General features: G+C 51.2%; 1 protein-coding gene across 3 annotated transcripts in view; it reads right to left on the reverse strand.

The window, feature by feature from the left end:
- Nucleotides 1-8268: 8268 nt before the first annotated feature.
- LOC116951142 (protein-arginine deiminase type-2-like) overlaps nucleotides 8269-19141 on the reverse strand; it is a 62914-nt gene continuing 52041 nt past the window's right edge. For all 3 annotated transcript variants that reach the window (XM_076073433.1, XM_076073432.1, XM_032969599.2), the window contains 2 exons: nucleotides 11371-11496; nucleotides 8269-10658 (listed from right to left, as the gene is read on the reverse strand). In XM_076073433.1, coding sequence (XP_075929548.1) covers nucleotides 10419-10658; nucleotides 11371-11496 — 366 coding nt within the window. In that variant the 3' untranslated portion in view covers nucleotides 8269-10418. The remainder of the gene's footprint in view (nucleotides 10659-11370; nucleotides 11497-19141) is intronic.

Below are 19141 nucleotides of genomic sequence, written 5' to 3' on the forward strand. Positions count from 1 at the left end.
GCTGTGTAGTTATATTTCGCTTTTATCCGAGTGTTCCTCAACAATGCAAGTGCAGTAGCACTTCTAGATTGATGTGGCAGGGTCCAAGGTCCAGTGGTCGCACATTTATTTAATATATTTTAAAATGTTCCCGGATGGCGCCGGGGAAAGCACTGTGACAGCACGTGATGACGTCCACAGGAGTGGGGGATCTGTATGTGCGACCTTCAGCACGAGCCCTACGCAGTATGTTGAACTTTTTTCGCACCGTACGTAGCCAACCATGCTAATCAGAGGTGCATTGGTGAAAATGGACTGGAATACCCCGGAAAATCCTGGAACACCATGGTGGGAGTGGGAATGTGAACCCAACTGTGTTCCGGAAGGAATTAAGGTTTCATCTTTGTCTTTATTTGACTCACAGATAGACCCCGAGGTGAACAGAGAGACCCTCATACACACACAGTTACCCACAGAAACACAGTTACCCACAGACATGCTCAGAGACACACACAGTTACCCACAGACACGCTCAGAGATCCACAGACACGCAGATACCCACATATGAGCACAGAGACCCACGCACGGAGTGATGCTCCTGTTCCCTCCTCCCCCTCCTCCGATCTAGTGGGGGGGGGGGGGGGGATAATTTATGAGTTCCCCCGGTAATGTCTTCCCATTGCCAGGCCAGCGGTGCGCACAGCAAATGAACACGGACAGACGAGCCTCCCGGTGTGCGCCACGCCGCCACACACGTGCTCTCTCCATCACACGCCAATCAGCTCCAATGCACCACACCCAGTGTCACGCGGGCTGCCACTGTTTAACATTAACAACATAAACGTTTGAGTTTTTCAACCAAAACACGGCTAAACAAATATGCATTCCCTTGACCCAGTAGTCACTATAAATGCATGGGGCGCGACGTCCGCCCTTCCACTCCCTCCTCCACCGCGTCGGTTGGCTCCCTCCTGGCCCCCGCCGACCGAGTGATCGGGCCCCCCGCACTAGCGCCCCTCTCTGAGGGACATACTTGTGCTGCTGGCTCGTAGCCACACGGAGTTAAACCACACACACAGCTATCGTTAACGCAGGGGGGGGGGGGGGGGTACGAACGCGCTCGCACCTGCGGGCGATTACCTCTTTACGCGCGCACACGCTGTGGCTCCGCGTTCACTTTCGCCGCGCATTCCCCCACGCAGTCGCTCCACACAGAAATCACAGACACCACGCCGATGCTCTGTGCTAACTTTTATTCTCGGCGCAAGAAGAGCCTAGCCTACTGCTGCCCAAGTTCCCAGATACTCAAACGCCCTACCATGTACCTCGTAGCTGTACTCACAGCGTCGCACAGTGCACACGCAACATCGTCGGCCATACAGATACTGCCGGAACTGCTTTCACGCGAAAATCACGGCATACAGTTCCTGACGGGTCACACAATAGTTCAATTTGGCCCCGCTCAGGGTCCGGCTGGCGTATGCGATGACCCGCTCCACCCCATCTTGCACCTGTGACAACACAGCGCCCATCCCACTGCTGCATGCATCGGTGTCCAAGATAAAATGTGTGGAAAAGTCAGGGAAAACCAGGGTGGGGGTATGGGTGAGGTGGTCCTTGAGGGTGGTGAAGGCTGTCTGATAGGCCTCCGTCCAATGGTAAGGCTTCTTAGGGTAAGTGAGCTGGGTTAGGGGACGTGCATTCTCGCTGAATCCCTTCACAAATCGATGGTAATAAGTGGCTAGCCCCAGAAATGAGATGATCTCCATTAGGTTCTTCGGCTGCAGCCATTCCACTTACAAGGGTGCGTACCGACCTTTTCCAGGTTGGTACGCACCCCTGCCTCGCTACCGCGGTGTCCGAGGTACCCCACCTCGCACTGCACAATATAACACTTACGCAGTTTGAGCTTGAGATGGGCTGCTCGAAGTCGTTGGAACACCTCCCGCAACCCGGACCAGTGTACAGACAGGGGCCTACTGAACACTATCACGTCATCCAGATAAATCAGACACTGTTTCCACTGCAAGCCCCGCATCACCAACTCCATCAACCACTGGAACGTCACAGGTGCGTTAGTGAGTCCGAACGGAAGCACGCGGAACTCGAACAGTCCCATCGAGGTGGTAAATGCAGTCTTCGACCGATCCTCCTCCGCCATATCCACCTGCCTGTACCCGGATGCCAGATCTAGGGTGGAGAAATAGCGTGCCCCCACGAGGCTGTCAAAGGTGTCATCGATGCAGGGGATGGGGAAGGCGTCACTGAGGGTAACCGTTCAGCTTCCGATAATCAACACAAAACCGTGTCGACCCACCTTTTTTTGTCACCAGCACAACCGGGGTAGACCAGGGGCTCGATGAGGGCTGGATTATGTTATTGCGGAGCATATCCGCGACCACCTCCTTGATCTGGGTCGTTCGAGTGTGCCCACTCAGTAGGCAGGGAGTTTAATGGGTCGGGCTGCACCTGTGCCAATTTGGTGCTCGACGAGGTCCGCCCGACCAACATCCAAATCGTGCTCACTAAACACGTCGGCATACTCCCGTAGTAATCCCCGCAGCTGATCGGCCTCCACCTCGGTTCAATCTGCCCAGGGTACCCGTAGCGCGTCAAGCAGGGGGACGACCTCAGCTCAGGGGTTGGGCCAACCCGCCACGCCATATCCTGGTTGTCCTCGGGGCGGTGGGGATCCTCAGCCCAGAGGGCAAACACCGAGCTGCTAGAGTGGTGTGCGTGCAGGGCCTGCACTGTGGCCACTGGGGTGTGCCGTCGCAGCTTTGCTGGGGTACTGTGGGGGTTAAAAACGCGCAGAAACAGCCGGCCCCCGTCCGCGTTTACCAACGCAGCCGACCCTACAACCCTGTACCTTGCCGCCAACTCCAGGTGAGAGGACAACATTACCTCACCCGATGGTCAGTGAGAGGGGTCGGCAACCGGCAATAGCATCTCTGCGAGGGGGCCAATGGTGACGGCCCACGCCAGGATAGCGGCCACAGGCTCAGAGCGGGGGCGATCCGGCTCCTGTCCCAAGAACAGAATCTGCTCCCTGCTGCCCTCCAAGGTGGCACATCGCTGGCGGGTCTGCACTTTGAGCCACAACTTTTCCAGAAGGTACCTGCAATACACTCGTGGCATAACACGCTCGATACATAGAACTCCTGGTTGCACACCTGGTGTCCGAGGCAGACCTTAAGGGTGACCCTCCCCCAGCAAGCCCATCCCAACTCCACTCGCAGTGTGCAGCAACCGGTCCGGGGCCTGTAGGCAGCCCACGTCAACCCCGACCAAGCTGCAGTGTGTTGCGCTCACGAGTGAGGCTACCGGCCCCGTGTCCAGCAGATTCCGGGTACGCCGACCGTTCACCTGCTCTTCCACCAGTGATGTGGCCCCCGTGATTCCTGCCACTAGGTCCCGCAGCCAGTCGCCTGCATTCGCCGTGTTCTTGGGTGTTATCGGCATCTGCTTGGGGGTCACTTGCTCACCATTATCATTATAGTCTATTTGTGTTGGTACCTCGTCGATTGCACCCCTAATTGGTCCACTCTCTAGGGGGCGTTGGCGTTTAACCCTGGCGCTTGTCCAGTGCGGGTGATCTATGGACAGTCTCTCACGAGATGCCCCCATTGGTCACATAGATAGCACGCACGGGGAAGGGTGGTGGTTCTGTAGGAGGCCACTTGCCCACATCCCCTTCCCCTCCCGATGCGCATTTGTTTGAGCTCTACCTCTAATTGAGACTCTCGCCCGTTAAGCCCCCCTACCGTGGAGCGTAGCCTCTCACCTCGGACTGGACTACAAACCACTGTGGACTGCAGCTTGTTCACATTCCCTGCAATATCTCCTATACTGGTCTGTATCCCTGCCACCCATCCTGGGGTTGCCTGACTGGGTCGCAGAGGCTCCCTCGTCCTCCTCCTCATCATCCTGGTGAGCTCCTCCTCCTCATCTGGAAGGAGGCTTGCGATGGTGCGCTCTCGTCCCAGCCCTCAGACCTGCACACGCTCATGAGCAAATCTCTCACACATGCGCGCGCACCCCACAAGGGTGTTAAATGGGGGATGCAGGCAATTCGCATCTGGCTGCCACCATGCCGTGCTAGTCAGATACCGCTGGACTTTTCGGCGGCGAGGTCATCAATGATCTCGGCATCGTACCCCGGGCATGCGCTCTGCGTTAGCGAGTGCACATCCTTGGCATAGCTGTGGAGGTCCTCGCCGGGCTGGCGGCGTCATGCATTTAATGCTGCTTTTGCCTCCTCCCGGTCGCATGCGCAGAAGCGTTGGCCGAGTCGGTGCATTAGCTCTCCCCATTGCGCTTGCGCGCTTATGGGGAGTGCTTCCACAAAATCGGATGCCCGCCCATCCAAATGCATGTTTAGCTGCTGTAGCGCTTGCGCGTCTGTCCAGCCATTAATGTCTCTCGCATACGTGAGGTGCTGGGCAAACGATTTCCATGACGGTATCCCTTGCCCAGTGAACACGTACCTTACTGTTGCTTGTGGTGGGGCGCCTCTCTCCCTTGGAGGCATGGGGAGTTGTACCAAGTCTGACACCAATCTATGGGGCCCCACTTCCACTAGGCAGGTGGGGTGCGACGTCCCGCCCTACTGCTGCCAAAGTCCCCAGATACTCAAACGCCCTACCACGTACCTCGTAGCTGTACTCACGGCGTCGCACGGATGCTGTGAGAGTCGGAGGGAGGAGGACGAAAAAAACTTTGCCTATCACTGCCTTGTGGCGACACTCGCTGGCATGACACAGATACTGCGAGTGGCTCAAGAAGGCAGGACGGCAGGGAGTGGGTCTTGGTAGCCAAGAGGTTGAAGAAATATCTATTTTGAACGGCCCCAGGCTCCCCCGGGGTCACGTTGTACCGCGTGGTCAATCATGCGCCTACCTGTGATTACCGCCCGTTTTTTTGTTCTTACATGGAGCATTGCCGCTGGTGGTTTTGCGACCCATTGTCTGTTCGTCCGTACTCATTAATTTATGACTCACCCTTGTTAATCCGGAATGACGCCCGACTGGTGGATGCACACCCTGAAAGTGTGTATTCGGTATGGGGGTCGGGGGAGGTCGGCCGCTGCGATCCCCTGATCTCATTGTCTACCCTTCTCGCTTAATATTTCACCCCAGCCCCCCCCCCCATGTCGTGAATGACTCATTGCGGCTGGCCCAGTGAACCTTTTTGCGCCCATACAATATTAAGCCAACTCAGGGGCACCGCAATGTGACCTGTCCTGCGAGGGTTAGCCAATCTCCTGAACCCGTGGGACTTTCCTCCTACGGACCCTTCGGATTAAAACCCGGTGTGCCAGGCAATCCCCCCCATGACACGACGTGTGTGCGCTGCGTGTGTGTACTCAGTGTGGGGGCCAGGGGGGGGGGTTGCGGCGCTTGCAGAGTTGCTTCGAGGTCGTGGCACTAGAAATGCACATTACCCCGTCCTATGGATTTATCAAATCACCAATAAAACATTGTAATTGTAACACCTGAATTTATTCATTATAATGTGCAATATAACCATTTTAATTTTGACTTAAAGCTTTCGTGACTGCAGGAATTCATATTCTTGGGTCTTTCGGTAAAGTCACGTACATAGGTTCAAAGAAAATATCAAAAAATAACAAAAAACTACGACGTTTCGATCGCAACACAAGCGGTCGTCTTCAGGAAAAGGGGGGTTAGCTTCCAAGGCAAACTGTTTGTAAGGGTTTGAAATGGGCGTAGCCCAAATGTCAGCAGCCAATGATAATGTAAGTGGTGGGCAGCCAACCCGACGATGGTTGGTGGAAAACCATGCGAGGGAGTTAACATTTCGTCACTGTGGCACAGATCAAGAGGGAGGTGTCAGGTTGTATTTCCCCTGCAGAAACCGAGCCATGTCACTGTCACCACACGCAATAATTAATGCGAGGCGTACGTAGATGACACGGTGACACTGTGTCCTCACAGTGTGTCTGACTGACGTCAGGCCCACTGTGAGGACCGTGGCGTACGATGCACCGTCATTGCGTACACCCCATAGGCGGGTGTAGTACCAGCCCTAGCGGGGCTTGGTGAGAGCTGGGATAGCATGGGCACCACGCATAGTGTGTAGTGCGAGCTCCCACCAGGGGGAGTGGGAGAGTGTCAGCCCAGGGGCAGGGTTGCCCCAGGCCATGGCACTCTGGTTGACCTAGTAGACACGTGATCTGGAGTGTCCACAGAGAAGGCCCCAGGTGGGGGGGGGGGGGCTAGGGGGTGATCACGTATCCAGGGAGAGCTCTCGAGGGGGATCAAGAGGAAGCTAGAATGCTCGAGAAGGCGGGTGGGGCCAAGGGTGGAGCGGCCCTGACCCGGGAGAATATAAGGTGGGTTCCTGAGAGCGACCGGGGTCGCTGCATTCGACAAGCTGAAGATCTACATCCTGGTGGGGGACCCGAGTGAGGGTCGGACCCTTCGTAGCTGTAACTCCTACGTATAGAGTAGTTAACTAGGTGGTCACCACCCTAGGCTGTCTCTGGTGAAGGGGCAGTTACCCCTTTGTGTTAGCGGGTTGATGTTACAATAAATGTGTTGCCTCTAAAAAACGTCTGCGACTCAGTTGGACTCACTACAAATGCATCATTAGCCCTACCCATGGCCCTGCTTGGCCCCCCGAGCCAAATCCAGATGTTTTATGAAGCTGGTGTATTGCGGTTTGGTTCTGGTTCAGAATGGTAAATAGGTAATGGAAAACCACCCTTACTGTGAAGGACTCATGCTGGCTTAGCTTGGACATGCCAGTGGAGGTATCAGTGCGTTTAACACGTAGTAGAGCTTCCACGACCAATATCCATGAGAGGTTTTTTTGTTGGGTTAGATTGCGTAAATATACATGTCGTTAAACCCGCCACCACCCGACACAGCCAATTAGTAAGGTTTGTCACGCAAACAAAACATGCCAATTGGTTACTAGTTCAGCACACCGATGTGTTGGAGAGTAAACTCACATTTATAATCTTCTTTGGTTCTTTCGGTAAAGTCACGTAGAATGAGAATAAAATAATACATTAATAAAATAAAATAACACAATAAAATTCTCACGACGTTTCGGCCACAACACAAGCGGCCTTCATCAAGTGAAGGTACGAGACTGTCTGGAGGACAGCGCTGGAGCGAACACAGCCAAGCTCAGACCGCGACCTTTAAGCTGTGTGAGAAGAAACAGAGCGTCTTGACAAAGGAATTAGCATAAAAATTAGCATTTAATTGGCGGACTTAGCATGATGCAGTCACGAAAGCTTTAAATCGAAATTTCACATTTATCATTCGAGTACTAAAACTTACATCCTATGGTTGTGGCTTAAGCCAGGAAAAAATACATACATTTGTGATATTGCTATTGATTTAATGATCAACTTATATTTAACATATGCAATTGAAGATATCAGTGTGACAAAAAATAACCTAATGATAACATATCTAATGAATGTAAAACACTAAAATCCCTCTTGCACCCTCAAATGCGGAATGCGCACCGTTATAACGCGGAATGCTCCCGTTATAAAGCGGAAAACTCCCATTATCACGCGGAATGAGCGGCGTTATAACGCTGAATGCTCCCATTATAACACGGCATGAGCGCCGTTATAACGTGGAATGAGCGCCGTTATAACATGGAATGAGTGCCGTTATAACGCGGTTTTCTGAGCAGTCGACGTCGAACTACTTTGAGCTGCATGGCTGAATGGTGTGATACAGTACGCGGAATGATACAGTAACACGGTGGTGTAGCCTCATTTATCCCGCCACGTTACTCCCCGTGTGCACATCATATCTCGCCAAACTATGTTGTTTACATTTTGTGGGGAAATAGTTTTTCGCTTAAAACGAGTTTTTAGTTTGAAGCAGCACTTTTCAGGAACGCATCTACCGCCTTAAACGAGGACTTACTGTGATGATATATTTTATGATTTTTATTAAACAAGAGCCCAGTATACGGCACGAGCGACAGAAATTATATTTTTGTTAAACGGACAGTGCGATTATCGTGGATATGACATCGTACTTTATATCGTAGCATCCCCATAAGGGGTGACCCGAATGAGCTGTGTGTGCCCATCTGGTGGAGAGGCGATGATGATGATGATGGCGAAGCCACTGCCAGCGCATTTCAGTTTCAAATTAGCGAACTATTCTAAACTAAACAAAAAAAATATGTTACCAGGTAAAGGCCCACTGAGCAATGGTATATAGCTCTTTTTTAGAAGCGACCTGGCCGCAGATGATAGCTCAACCAACACAGAAAGTCAAGAACAAAGAGCACGTTTAAACAATTTATTGAAAACAGTGCAACATCAATCAAACACCAATATTTTAACCACATCAATTTGCAGTGGCGATTAATAAAATATAAAAGAGAAGTGCACCTGGAAATGAGGCACTTCTCATAAATGTACTACTGATTTTGGTCCATGGAAGGTACATTAAAAAGCAAAGCGAATCACATGACTTGGTGGCCTGTGGTCGAACCTGGCGCCGACGTCTTTTCGATGCCGAGACACGTAGAAGAGAAGCATTTTGAAGCAATGTCTCCTGTAAACTGGAGTACATTCGCAGTCAGATATTGTCAAGAAATTCTGCGCATTTAATTTAAGCTAAATTCCCAATTCTGAAAGTTTGAGGCTCATGCAATGAACATTAAGTCTCATGTGCCAGAGCGGGTGAGAAAATTCCTCCCTCTGACACGTGGAGCCAGAGGTCACTTCCACCTGTCTCAGAGGTAGCGCTGCTATATCCTCTTCAGTGAGCCATACCATAACACAAGGGGGGGTTGGTTGCACTGCTGAATGAGACATCCCAATGGATACTTCGTCTCAGACATGATGCAAACAGGGAAATTATGATAAAATTGTGTAAAGTTTAAAAGCCATAAAAAACTATTCTTCACATTAATCTAAATCATTGTTGCCACGGCCAATTCGAGTGACGCACACTCGTTACATGTTTTTCTAATTTAAACTTTTCTTAACCAATGAAAAACTGGATGCCAGAGTTAAGTTGATCCTTGGGGCTCTAGTTATCCTTCGATCTCAAAGGATTCGCAAGTAAATTGGGGGATGAATAGGCCTGAATAGGCACGAACATCATACCAGCCACAGTTTTCTTAAATGCCTTTCCCTACACAATGTTTGCAATGATTAGGCAAAAGTCTGCTGGAAGAGTTACTTGGCTTAGATAACGCCCTTCGACAAGCCTACTATTTATTTTAATTCCTTAAGAGCTGGCACGAGTTACTTGCCTGAAATAATCAAATCACCATACATGATTACAGCCTGGATTAATACTCACAAGGCAGTTGTCTGAATTGAGCCCAGAATCTCATGCTTCTTTCCACTGCAACCAGCTGAGCAAGCTTTGCCAGGGCTGTGCCGAGCCAACCCTGGTGTGACTCGAGAGGCGCTAGGTTGTTTTTCCACTGCAACCAGCCGAGCCATGCCAGGGTTGTACCGAGCCAGCCCTGGCGTGACTCGGGAGGTGCTGGGTTGTTTTTCCACTGCACCATCCAAGACATGCCACCGAGCCAGCCCTGGCGTGACTCGGGAGGTACTGGGTTGTTTTTCCAGTGCACCAGCCAAGTCATGCCAGGGCTGTACCGAGCCAGCCCTGGTGGCACACGGGAGGTTGCTGGGTTGCTTTTCCACTGCAACCAGCCGAGCCATGCCACCGGCATCAAACATAAAGACAATGTGGTGACGCCGTGTCCTCACCACGGTGAGCCGACTAGCGTCGCAAGCGATGAATGAATCATTAGCCCTGTTTAACACGTAGTAGTAGGCTAGACTACGTGTTAAATATAAATGTGTCATTCACCCTGCCACCACCCGACACAACCAATTGGCGAGGTTTGTCACGTCAACAAAACATGCCAATTAGTTGCTGCTTCAGCACATTGATGTGGCGAAGAGTAAAAATAGTAAATTTTGTGGGTTTACTCTCCCAACACACAACCGGTGTGCTGTAGTAGTAACAAATTGACACGTTTTGTTTACGTTACCATCTGGATGGAACTCATTTCTTTAGAACTGCTTTTTGTGTTTCGTTTATTGTCCTTCCCTGACACCTCCGATAAGCACGGTTGGCTACATATGGTGCGAAAGAAGTTCAACATAAAATCTTTGCAAATTGGCTGCTTTGGATGATGGCGGGTTAATCAACGCATTTATATTTGTGCAACCTAACCCAAGCAAAACCCTTTGTGAATCATTGACCCTGGCCCTGCTTGGCCCCGAGCTAGATTCAGATACTTTGTTAGCCCAGGAAATTATGCTTTGGTTGTGGCTCAGCACAGCGGGAAACCCAACCACCTGTACCGTGCGGGCCTCGCACTGGCTTGGCTCGGACGATCCAGCGGAGGACGGGCCATCGGCATGACGTGGGTTGTCGTCTTCACGCCCAGGGGCTTGACGGGTCTCACAGGGGGCCCACGTCCCACCAGCGGACGCCGGCGAAGGGTGAGCGGCGAGTGTTGGAGCCGCAGTGCACCTCGCCCTGATTGAGGTGGTAGGTCTTCAGGTCGTCGATGAAGTGGCAAGCGAGGCCCAGGGGCTCGAGCAGGGAGCGCACGCGTCTCTCCAGTGGGCACTGCCCGTCCACGTGCGGCCAGAATGGCTTTGGGATGCCCAGTTGCTTGTTGAGCACCACCATGTTCACCTGGGCCACGGAATGGCACGGGAGAAATTAATAAGCCTGCATTTTAACGATGATATAAGGAATAATATACTATTTTGCAGAGGTACTCAGCAGTCAGTTGTAGAGCATTCCAAGCTGATCATTGAGAAGGAGTGGGGCAGTTTAGGGTACAGTATACAAAGTATGCATGTACGGCGAACTTCTTTCGCACCGTATGTAGCCAACAGTGCTAATGGGAGGTGCGGAGTAAAGACAACAAAGTAAACACAACAACAAGCAGTTCTAAGGAAATGAGTTTCCAGTGGCTGAAGTCACGATACAGCGCAAGCACAACGTGATGGCAGTGGTGGATGCTGCATATTTACAACTGAGACTGCAACTAGTGTGACCACTTGGCAGCATCCTGAAACAAACAGATCTAAGAGAAGGGCACGGCAAGATGCCGGATGGCTATCGTAAACAAAATTCGGATATTGCCATTTCTAACAGATGCCGGTTTAATGGAGCATTCCGGATGGTAAAGTGCCGAATTGCAGAGCTTTTCCTGTATATACTATTAAAAATAATTGAAAAATTAAGCTTCTAATTTCAATGGTCCTCAAACTATTTGTGATGGACAGGTCACTTCTGAAAAAGAGCTATATAGATCAGGGTGGCCTTACCTGTTAAGATAAAAAAAAAATAGTTAAACAGTTAAAGAGTGGAGCTTTGGTAACAGAGCATCCACACGCACCACGTCGGGGAAGTAGGCCTCGGCCTTGCTCTTGTTGAGGAAGAAGAGCACGGGGAGGTCGATAATGTCCGTCTCCTCCAGGCCCAGCTCCCTCTTGAGCACGTCACGATTCCAGTCAACGCAGCGCTGCCACCACAGTCATTGCCATTAATACGCACGTGTGCGTGTGTGTGCGCGCGCGTGTGTGTGCATTTCTTCACAGGTGCTCGCTAACAGCACTTGCCCCAAAAGGCTGTTAAGGCTATATGGGGGATCTTTGTCTTTGTGCCTTACAAAATTGGCGCATGATTTTTGGCGATTTAAGTGTCGATTTTTTTTCTCTCACTAACTTTTACGACAATTATTTTTTATATGTATGTAGTATTAATAATAACGAACAATAAAAAAGTAGCATTCAAAGCCATCAATTGGGGCTGCCTTTGGCCTTAAGGAAACAATGGGCTTTTGTATTCTTTGGTTCTTTTGGTAAAGTCACGTAGGTAATAATAAAATAAAATAAAACAAAAATAAAAACAACTAAATTAAATCACAACGTTTCGGGCGCAACACAAGCGCCCATCATCAGGTGGAACACAACAGTTAGAAACAACTGCTGAACTGGGCAAGAAATCTGCAGTGAAACAAGACGCTATATAAATAAGAGAGGGGTGGGAGGAGCCAAGGAGGAGATACAGAGTGGGGGGGGTGGGGGGTGCGTGGGGCGGGGGGTAGGGCGTAGGAAGATCAAAGCGAGGAAAGGGAAGACACTAACATGCTGATCATGCTGCAATGGACAACATGACACTAAACATGCTGAGCCCTCAAAGGCTTAGGACACATCCAGACGTTGCTGGAGCTGAAATTGCTATCCTCAAAAATTCTAAGAAACCCATTAGAAACATTAGCAAAAACGACCGCTCTGAACTCGCAAATTTGAAAAGAGGGATGCCAGTCATCCTCTCGGCCGACAAGGGCAATGCCACTGTCATCATGGATAAAACCACATACAACAACAAAATCCAGGGCCTACTCAATGATGGCAGATACTTCAAAATCAATAGAGATCCGACTAACAGCCGAACTACTAAAACCAAGAAGAAACTCTCGCTACGAGAGTTTCTTCTCGCTACGAGAGTTTCTTCTCGCTACGAGAGTTTCTTCTGCGAGGGAACACTCTCGCACACAAGCGGAACGCGCCATGCAACAACGCTGGCAGCTCCCCATTATAACGCGGACCACGTCCCGTTATAACGTGGACCACGCCCCGTTATAACGTGATTCCTGAGCGGTCGACGACGAACTACTTTCTTGAGTCGCGTGACTAAGCGGTATGATACAGTGACGTGGAACAATACAGTAACGTGACGGCGTGCCCTCATATCAGTTGTATGTCCTACCATCGGATTAGTTAATTATGCAAACGTGATTCAGTCGGTTAATTCCTCGCTTAATGCATTTACACTGAACGCAGCACTTTTCAGGAACGCATCTACCGTGTAAACGAGAAATTCCTGAACACGAATGAATCCCACCCCCTGCACGAGGCAGGTGTTTGGAGGACACCCTAAAATCGTGTGTGTGCGGTTATCTCTGGGTATCAGTGTGTGTGTGTGGTTATCTCTGGGTACCAGTGTGTGTGTGTGGTTATCTCTGGGTATCAGTGTGTGTGTGTGTGGTTATCTCTGGGGATCAGTGTGTGTGTGTGGTTATCTCTGGGTATCAGTGTGTGTGCTTATCTCTGGGTATCAGTGTGTGTGTGTGTGCTTATCTCTGGGTAAAACAACCCCCTACCTCCTCGCGGTGCCGGACGGGCAACTCTGTCGTGGACAGCGCTGTGGGGGGAGATCCAATTTTGATTGGCTCCTCCCCTCATGGCATATGTGTCCACCACAGGGGCTAAACGGGGGCTCTGGACGGGTGCGAGGGGCTGGTAACCCCTCCACCTTCAATTAATTACCACGAAACCACGAATTAAACTGAAATATGTAACAACTAAGCTTGTGCCGGAGGCCCCGGGGGGCCAGGCGTCTATGACGTCTCCTGGCCAAACCCCAATTGGCGGAGCCAGGAGATTGAATACCTACCCTCGAGGCTACTCCAGAAATAACGAAAAGCCACTACGGGTGGCCACGTGGAATGTTCGAACGCTCACTGCAGAGGAGAGGCTGCCACTCCTCTGTCGGGAGCTGGACCGGTACCGCCTGGATCTATGCGGCATTCAGGAGGTCCGGTGGACCGGCTCTGGCTCCTGCCACCATGAGGGGTGGACAGTCCTCTACTCGGGGCAGCAGACTGCCAAACAACAGGGTGTGGGTCTTCTTTTGAACAAAAGAATGAAGGGGGTGTGGGAGCGTGGCGGTGAGGTGTGGGAAGCTGTAAGCCCCAGGCTACTTTGGGCTCGCCTTCCCATCAACCGGAGGCGAGGAATGGTGGTCGTGGTTACTTATGCCCCCACCGAAGATGAACATCTGTGGAGGGATGCAGGCAAAGCCGATGAGTCAGATGCCTTCTATGACCTCCTGTCACAGGTGCTGGCTAAAGTGGCCCCTCGGGATAGAGTCATCATGTTGGGTGACTTCAATGCCCGAGTTGGTCATGATACTGGCACCAGGTCTGGAGTGATTGGAGGGCATGGGCCAGATCAGCTCAATAACAACGGTAGGAGGCTGCTAGATTTTTGTGCAGCCCATGGGCTTGTAATTACCAACACGCTGTTCCGGCATCGGCGCATCCACACAACATCATGGATGCATGCCGGGTCCAAGCAAGAACATCTGCTGGACTACATAGTGACGGACCAGCGAATGCGAGGCCATGTCCTTGACACCAGGACCTACCGTGGAGCTGATCTGCCCTCTGACCATCGACTAGTCATCTGTAAGATGCGCCTGCCATTCTTCCACTCTGGTGGTGGGTGTACACCCAGGACCCCATTCCAACATAAAGTGGCCTGGTCTCAGTTATCTGATGAAAGTTGCAAGCGAGAATTTCATCATCGCTTGCGGCTGGGATTGGCATCGTCCCCGACTCCTCCTGATGTCGAGGGTAAATGGGCGAGGTTTAGGACTGTGACTCATGCAGCTGCAATGGCTGCTTTGGGTACGCGGTCCAGACCTCCCCAGACACCCTGGATGACAGAGGAGTTGTTCAGGATGGTTGAGAAAAAGCGACAGGCCCACTGTCATCGGCTACAGAATTCCACGTCAGAGAATGAGGAGGCTTACCGCAGCCTTCGCTCGGAGGTTCGGAGAGCCGTGAGGCGCTGCAAGGATGGGTGGTGGTCGCGGGTTGCTGAGGAGATGGAGTCTGCCTCAGTGGCCCGTGATCACAAATCTCTATTTAACTCCATCAAAAAAGTAACCTGCAGCGCCACACCTATTACCATCATTAGGGGAAAAACGGTGATCCAATTTCCGACCCCCAGGAACAGGTTCACAGATTTGCTGAGCATTTCTGTGAGGTCCTGGGGGAGGGAAAATCCCTCAGCCAGGAAAACATCGTGGCACAAAGTGAGGATGACCCTGCTGAGGCTGCGGTGCCTCAAATATTGGATGAAGTCACCCCCTGTGAGTGGCTGGCTGAGGTGCCATCTGCTGAGGAAGTATTGAAGGCGATCCGGAGTCTGAGACCAGGAAAGGCAGTGGGCAGAGATGATCTCCCAAGCGAAATGCTGAGGGAGGGTGGCGTTTGTGCACAGACTGCCCTATATGACATCATAACAACAGTCTGGACCACTGGACGGGTTCCGCAGGATTGGAAGGATGCCCTGGTGGTCCCCCTTTTTAAGAAGGGGGACCGCACAGACTGTAACAACTACAGGGGCATCTCACTCCTCAGTGTGCCGGGAAAGGTCCTGGCAAGGATTATTCAGCATCGCCTTGCCAGGCACGCTGCGGAGAGGCTTGCGGAGCCCCAATGTGGTTTCAGGAAAGGGCGGTCCTGCACAGATGCTATATTTTCTGTCCGTCTGCTACAGCAGAGGTGTAGGGAATTCCAACAAGACCTACATCTCTGCTTTATTGACCTGGTCAAGGCCTATGATACCATCAGTAGGCCTGGGCTCTGGGTCGTTCTTCGTGCTTTTGGAGTACCTGACCCTCTGCTCACGATCATTAAGGACCTTCATGATGGTGAGCGGGCCCGGGTAAAACTACGTGGCCGGGAGTCAGAGCCATTCCCTGTACACCTTGGGGTGCGACAGGGATGTCCTCTGGCTCCCACATTATTTAACATCTATTTTGACCACGTAGTTCGTGAAGCCTTCAATAGCTGTACCGGGGGAATCTCCATATGGTACAGATATAATGGGAGGCTAATCGATGCCCGGGTGCGGTCAAGGGATGGCTCCCTATTGCTCAACCACGTTATGTATGCTGATCATTTGGTAATAGCTGCTCAGTCAGAGGAGGAGTTGGAGACGCTGCTGCTGAGACTGGAGCGTGCCACTAAGAGGTGGGGCCTTACCATCAGCCCCACCAAAACTAAGCACCTGCCTGGGTATTTTGTACCATCGGACACTCCACCCCCACAACTCCCAATCGGTGATGGGGCAGTTGTGGAGAGAGTGGAGAGTTTCCCATACCTGGGCAGTGTGCTTATGACTGGCTCCAGTTTAACAGCAGAGGTCTCACTCCGAATCAGTCGAGCGGCAATATCTTTTCATCGGTTGCGTAACGTTGTGTGGAAGCTACCTGGTCTGTCGCTCCGCACTAAGCTTCAGGTCTTCTCGGCCACGGTCATTCCCTCCCTTCTCTACGCTTGCGAAACGTGGACACCCCTAATGGAACATCTTCGCCGGTTAGAAACATTTAGGCTGGCCTGCCTACGATCCATCCTGGGTTTAACCAGACTGGATTGTGTGAGGAGCTCACAAATCCTTGAAAGATCTGGGCAGGGTCCCATCGGTGAGCTCCTCCGGCAGGCAAGGCTGCGATGGCTGGGTCATGTAGCCCGCATGCCCAGCCACCGCATGCCGAAACAGCTTTTGTTTGGCCAGATTGAGGGGGCTAAGCGGGCGCGGCACGGGCTAGAGAAGAGATGGAGTGATGTGGTACAGGAGGACGTGGAGCTGAGTGGACTTGCCGATGACTGGTACCAGCGGTGTCAAGATCGGCCTCTGTGGAGGAGGCTCGTGAAGGATGCTACTGGGCAGTTGGAGGCAGTCGCCCTCCAACAACAACGGAGGGCGGAGGAGCGACGCTCACAACAGCGAGCGGAGCGCCGGGTGTCTAAAGCACAGCAGGTTGGCACAGTAGGGGGCACAGGTGGTGCATCAGCCAGTCATCTCAGTCAGTCGACCCGTGGCACCTGGGTCTGCCCCGTGACCTCCTGCCAGCGGGCGTTCGACACTTCACGTGGCCTCAGGGTGCACATAGCCTGGCACAAGCGTCGTGGTGACGTCACCGCCACTTAGTGGCGAATGGCGGTTGTTGTTGTTATCTCTGGGTATCAGTGTGTGTGTGTGGTTATCTCTGGGTATCAGTGTGTGTGTGTGTGGTTATCTCTGGGTATCAGTGTGTGTGTGTGTGGTTATCTCTGGGTATCAGTGTGTGTGTGGTTATCTCTGGGTACCAGTGTGTGTGTGGTTATCTCTGGGTACCAGTGTGTGTGTGGTTATCTCTGGGTACCGGTGTGTGTGTGTGTGGTTATCTCTGGGTATCAGTGTGTGTGTGGTTATCTCTGGCTATCGGTGTGTGTATGTGGTTATCTATGGGTATCAGTGTGTGTGTGGTTATCTCTGGGTACCAGTGTGTGTGTGTGGTTATCTCTGGGTCTCAGTGTGTGTGTGTGGTTATCTCTGGGTACCAGTGTGTGTGTGTGGTCATCTCTGGGTATCAGTGTGTGTGTGTGTGGTTATCTCTGGGTACCAGTGTGTGTGTGTGTGGTTATCTCTGGGTGTCAGTATGTGTGTGTGGTTATTTATGGGTATCAGTGTGTGGTTATCTCTGGGTATCAGTGTGTGTGTGGTTATCTCTGGATATCAGTGTGTGTGTGTGTGGTTATCTCTGGCTATCAGTGTGTGTGTGGTTATCTCTGGGTATCAGTGTGTGTGTGTGGTTATCTCTGGGTATCAGTGTGTGTGTGTGTGGTTATCTCTGGGTATCAGTGAGTGTGTGTGTGGTTATCTCTGGGTATCAGTGTGTGTGTGTGGTTATCTCTGGGTATCAGTGTGTGTGTGTGGTTATCTCTGAGTATAAGTGTGTGTGTGTGGTTATCTCTGGCTATCAGTGTGTGTGTTTGGTTATCTCTAGCTATCAGTGTGTGTGTGTGGTTATGTCTGGGTATCAGTGTGTGTGTGGTTATCTCTGGCTATCAGTGTGTGTGTGGTTATCTCTGGGTATCAGTGTGTGTGGTTATCTCTGGGTATCAGTGTGTGTGTGTGGTTATCTCTGGGTATCAGTGTGTGTGTGTGGTTCTCTGGGTACCAGTGTGTGTGTGTGGTTATCTCTGGGTACCAGTGTGTGTGTGGTTATCTCTGGATATCAGTGTGTGTGTGTGGTTATCTCTGGGTATCAGTATGTGTGTGTGGTTATTTATGGGTATCAGTGTGTGGTTGTCTCTGGCTATCAGTGTGTGTGTGGTTATCTCTGGCTATCAGTGTGTGTGTGTGGTTATCTCTGGCTATCAGTGTGTGTGTGGTTATCTCTGGGTATCAGTATGTGTGTCTGGTTATTTATGGGTATCAGTGTGTGGTTATCTCTGGGTATCAGTGTGTGTGTGGTTATCTCTGGGTACCAGTGTGTGTGTGTGGTTATCTCTGGGTACCGTGTGTGTGTGTGGTTATCTCTGGGTATCAGTGTGTGTGTGGTTATCTCTGGGTATCAGTGTGTGTGTGTGGTTATTTCTGGCTATCAGTGTGTGTGTGGTTATCTCTGGCTATCAGTGTGTGTGGTTATCTCTGGGTATCAGTGTGTGTGTGTGTGGTTATCTCTGGGTATCAGTGTGTGTGTGTGGTTATCTCTGGGTATCAGTGTGTGTGTGGTTATCTCTGGGTATCAGTGTGTGTGTGTGGTTATCTCTGGGTATCAGTGTGTGTGTGTGGTTATCTCTGAGTATAAGTGTGTGTTTGTGGTTATCTCTGGCTATCAGTTTGTGTGTGTGGTTATCTCTGGGTATCAGTGTGTGTGTGGTTATCTCTGGCTATCAGTGTGTGTGTGGTTATCTCTGGCTATCAGTGTGTGTGTGGTTATCTCTGGATATCAGTGTGTGTGTGTGGTTATCTCTGGGTATCAGTGTGTGTGTGTGGTTATCTCTGGGTATCAGTGTGTGTGTGTGGTTATCTCTGGGTATCAGTGTGTGTGTGTGGTTATCTCTGGGTATCAGTGTGTGTGTGTGTGGTTATCTCTGGGTATCAGTGTGTGTGTGTGGCTATCTCTCGGTATCAGTGTGTGTGTGTGGTTATCTCTGGGTACCAGTGTGTGTGTGTGGTTATCTCTGGGTACCAGTGTATGTGTGTGGTTATCTCTGGGTATCAGTGTGTGTGTGTGTGTGGTTATCTCTGGGTACCGGTGTGTGTGTGGTTATCTCTGGGTATCAGTATGTGTGTGTGGTTATTTATGGGTATCAGTGTGTGGTTATCTCTGGCTATCAGTGTGTGTGTGGTTATCTCTGGCTATCAGTGTGTGTGTGGTTATCTCTGGATATCAGTGTGTGTGTGTGTGGTTATCTCTGGGTATCAGTGTATGTGTGTGGTTATCTCTGGGTATCAGTGTGTGTGTGTGGTTATCTCTGGGTACCAGTGTGTGTGTGGTTATCTCTGGGTATCAGTATGTGTGTGTGGTTATTTATGGGT

The sequence above is a fragment of the Petromyzon marinus genome, chromosome 42 (genome assembly GCF_048934315.1).
Source record: "Petromyzon marinus isolate PM22_M1 ecotype Great Lakes invasive population chromosome 42, UKy_Petmar_22M1.pri1.0, whole genome shotgun sequence".
Taxonomy (NCBI): Eukaryota; Metazoa; Chordata; class Hyperoartia; order Petromyzontiformes; family Petromyzontidae; genus Petromyzon; species Petromyzon marinus.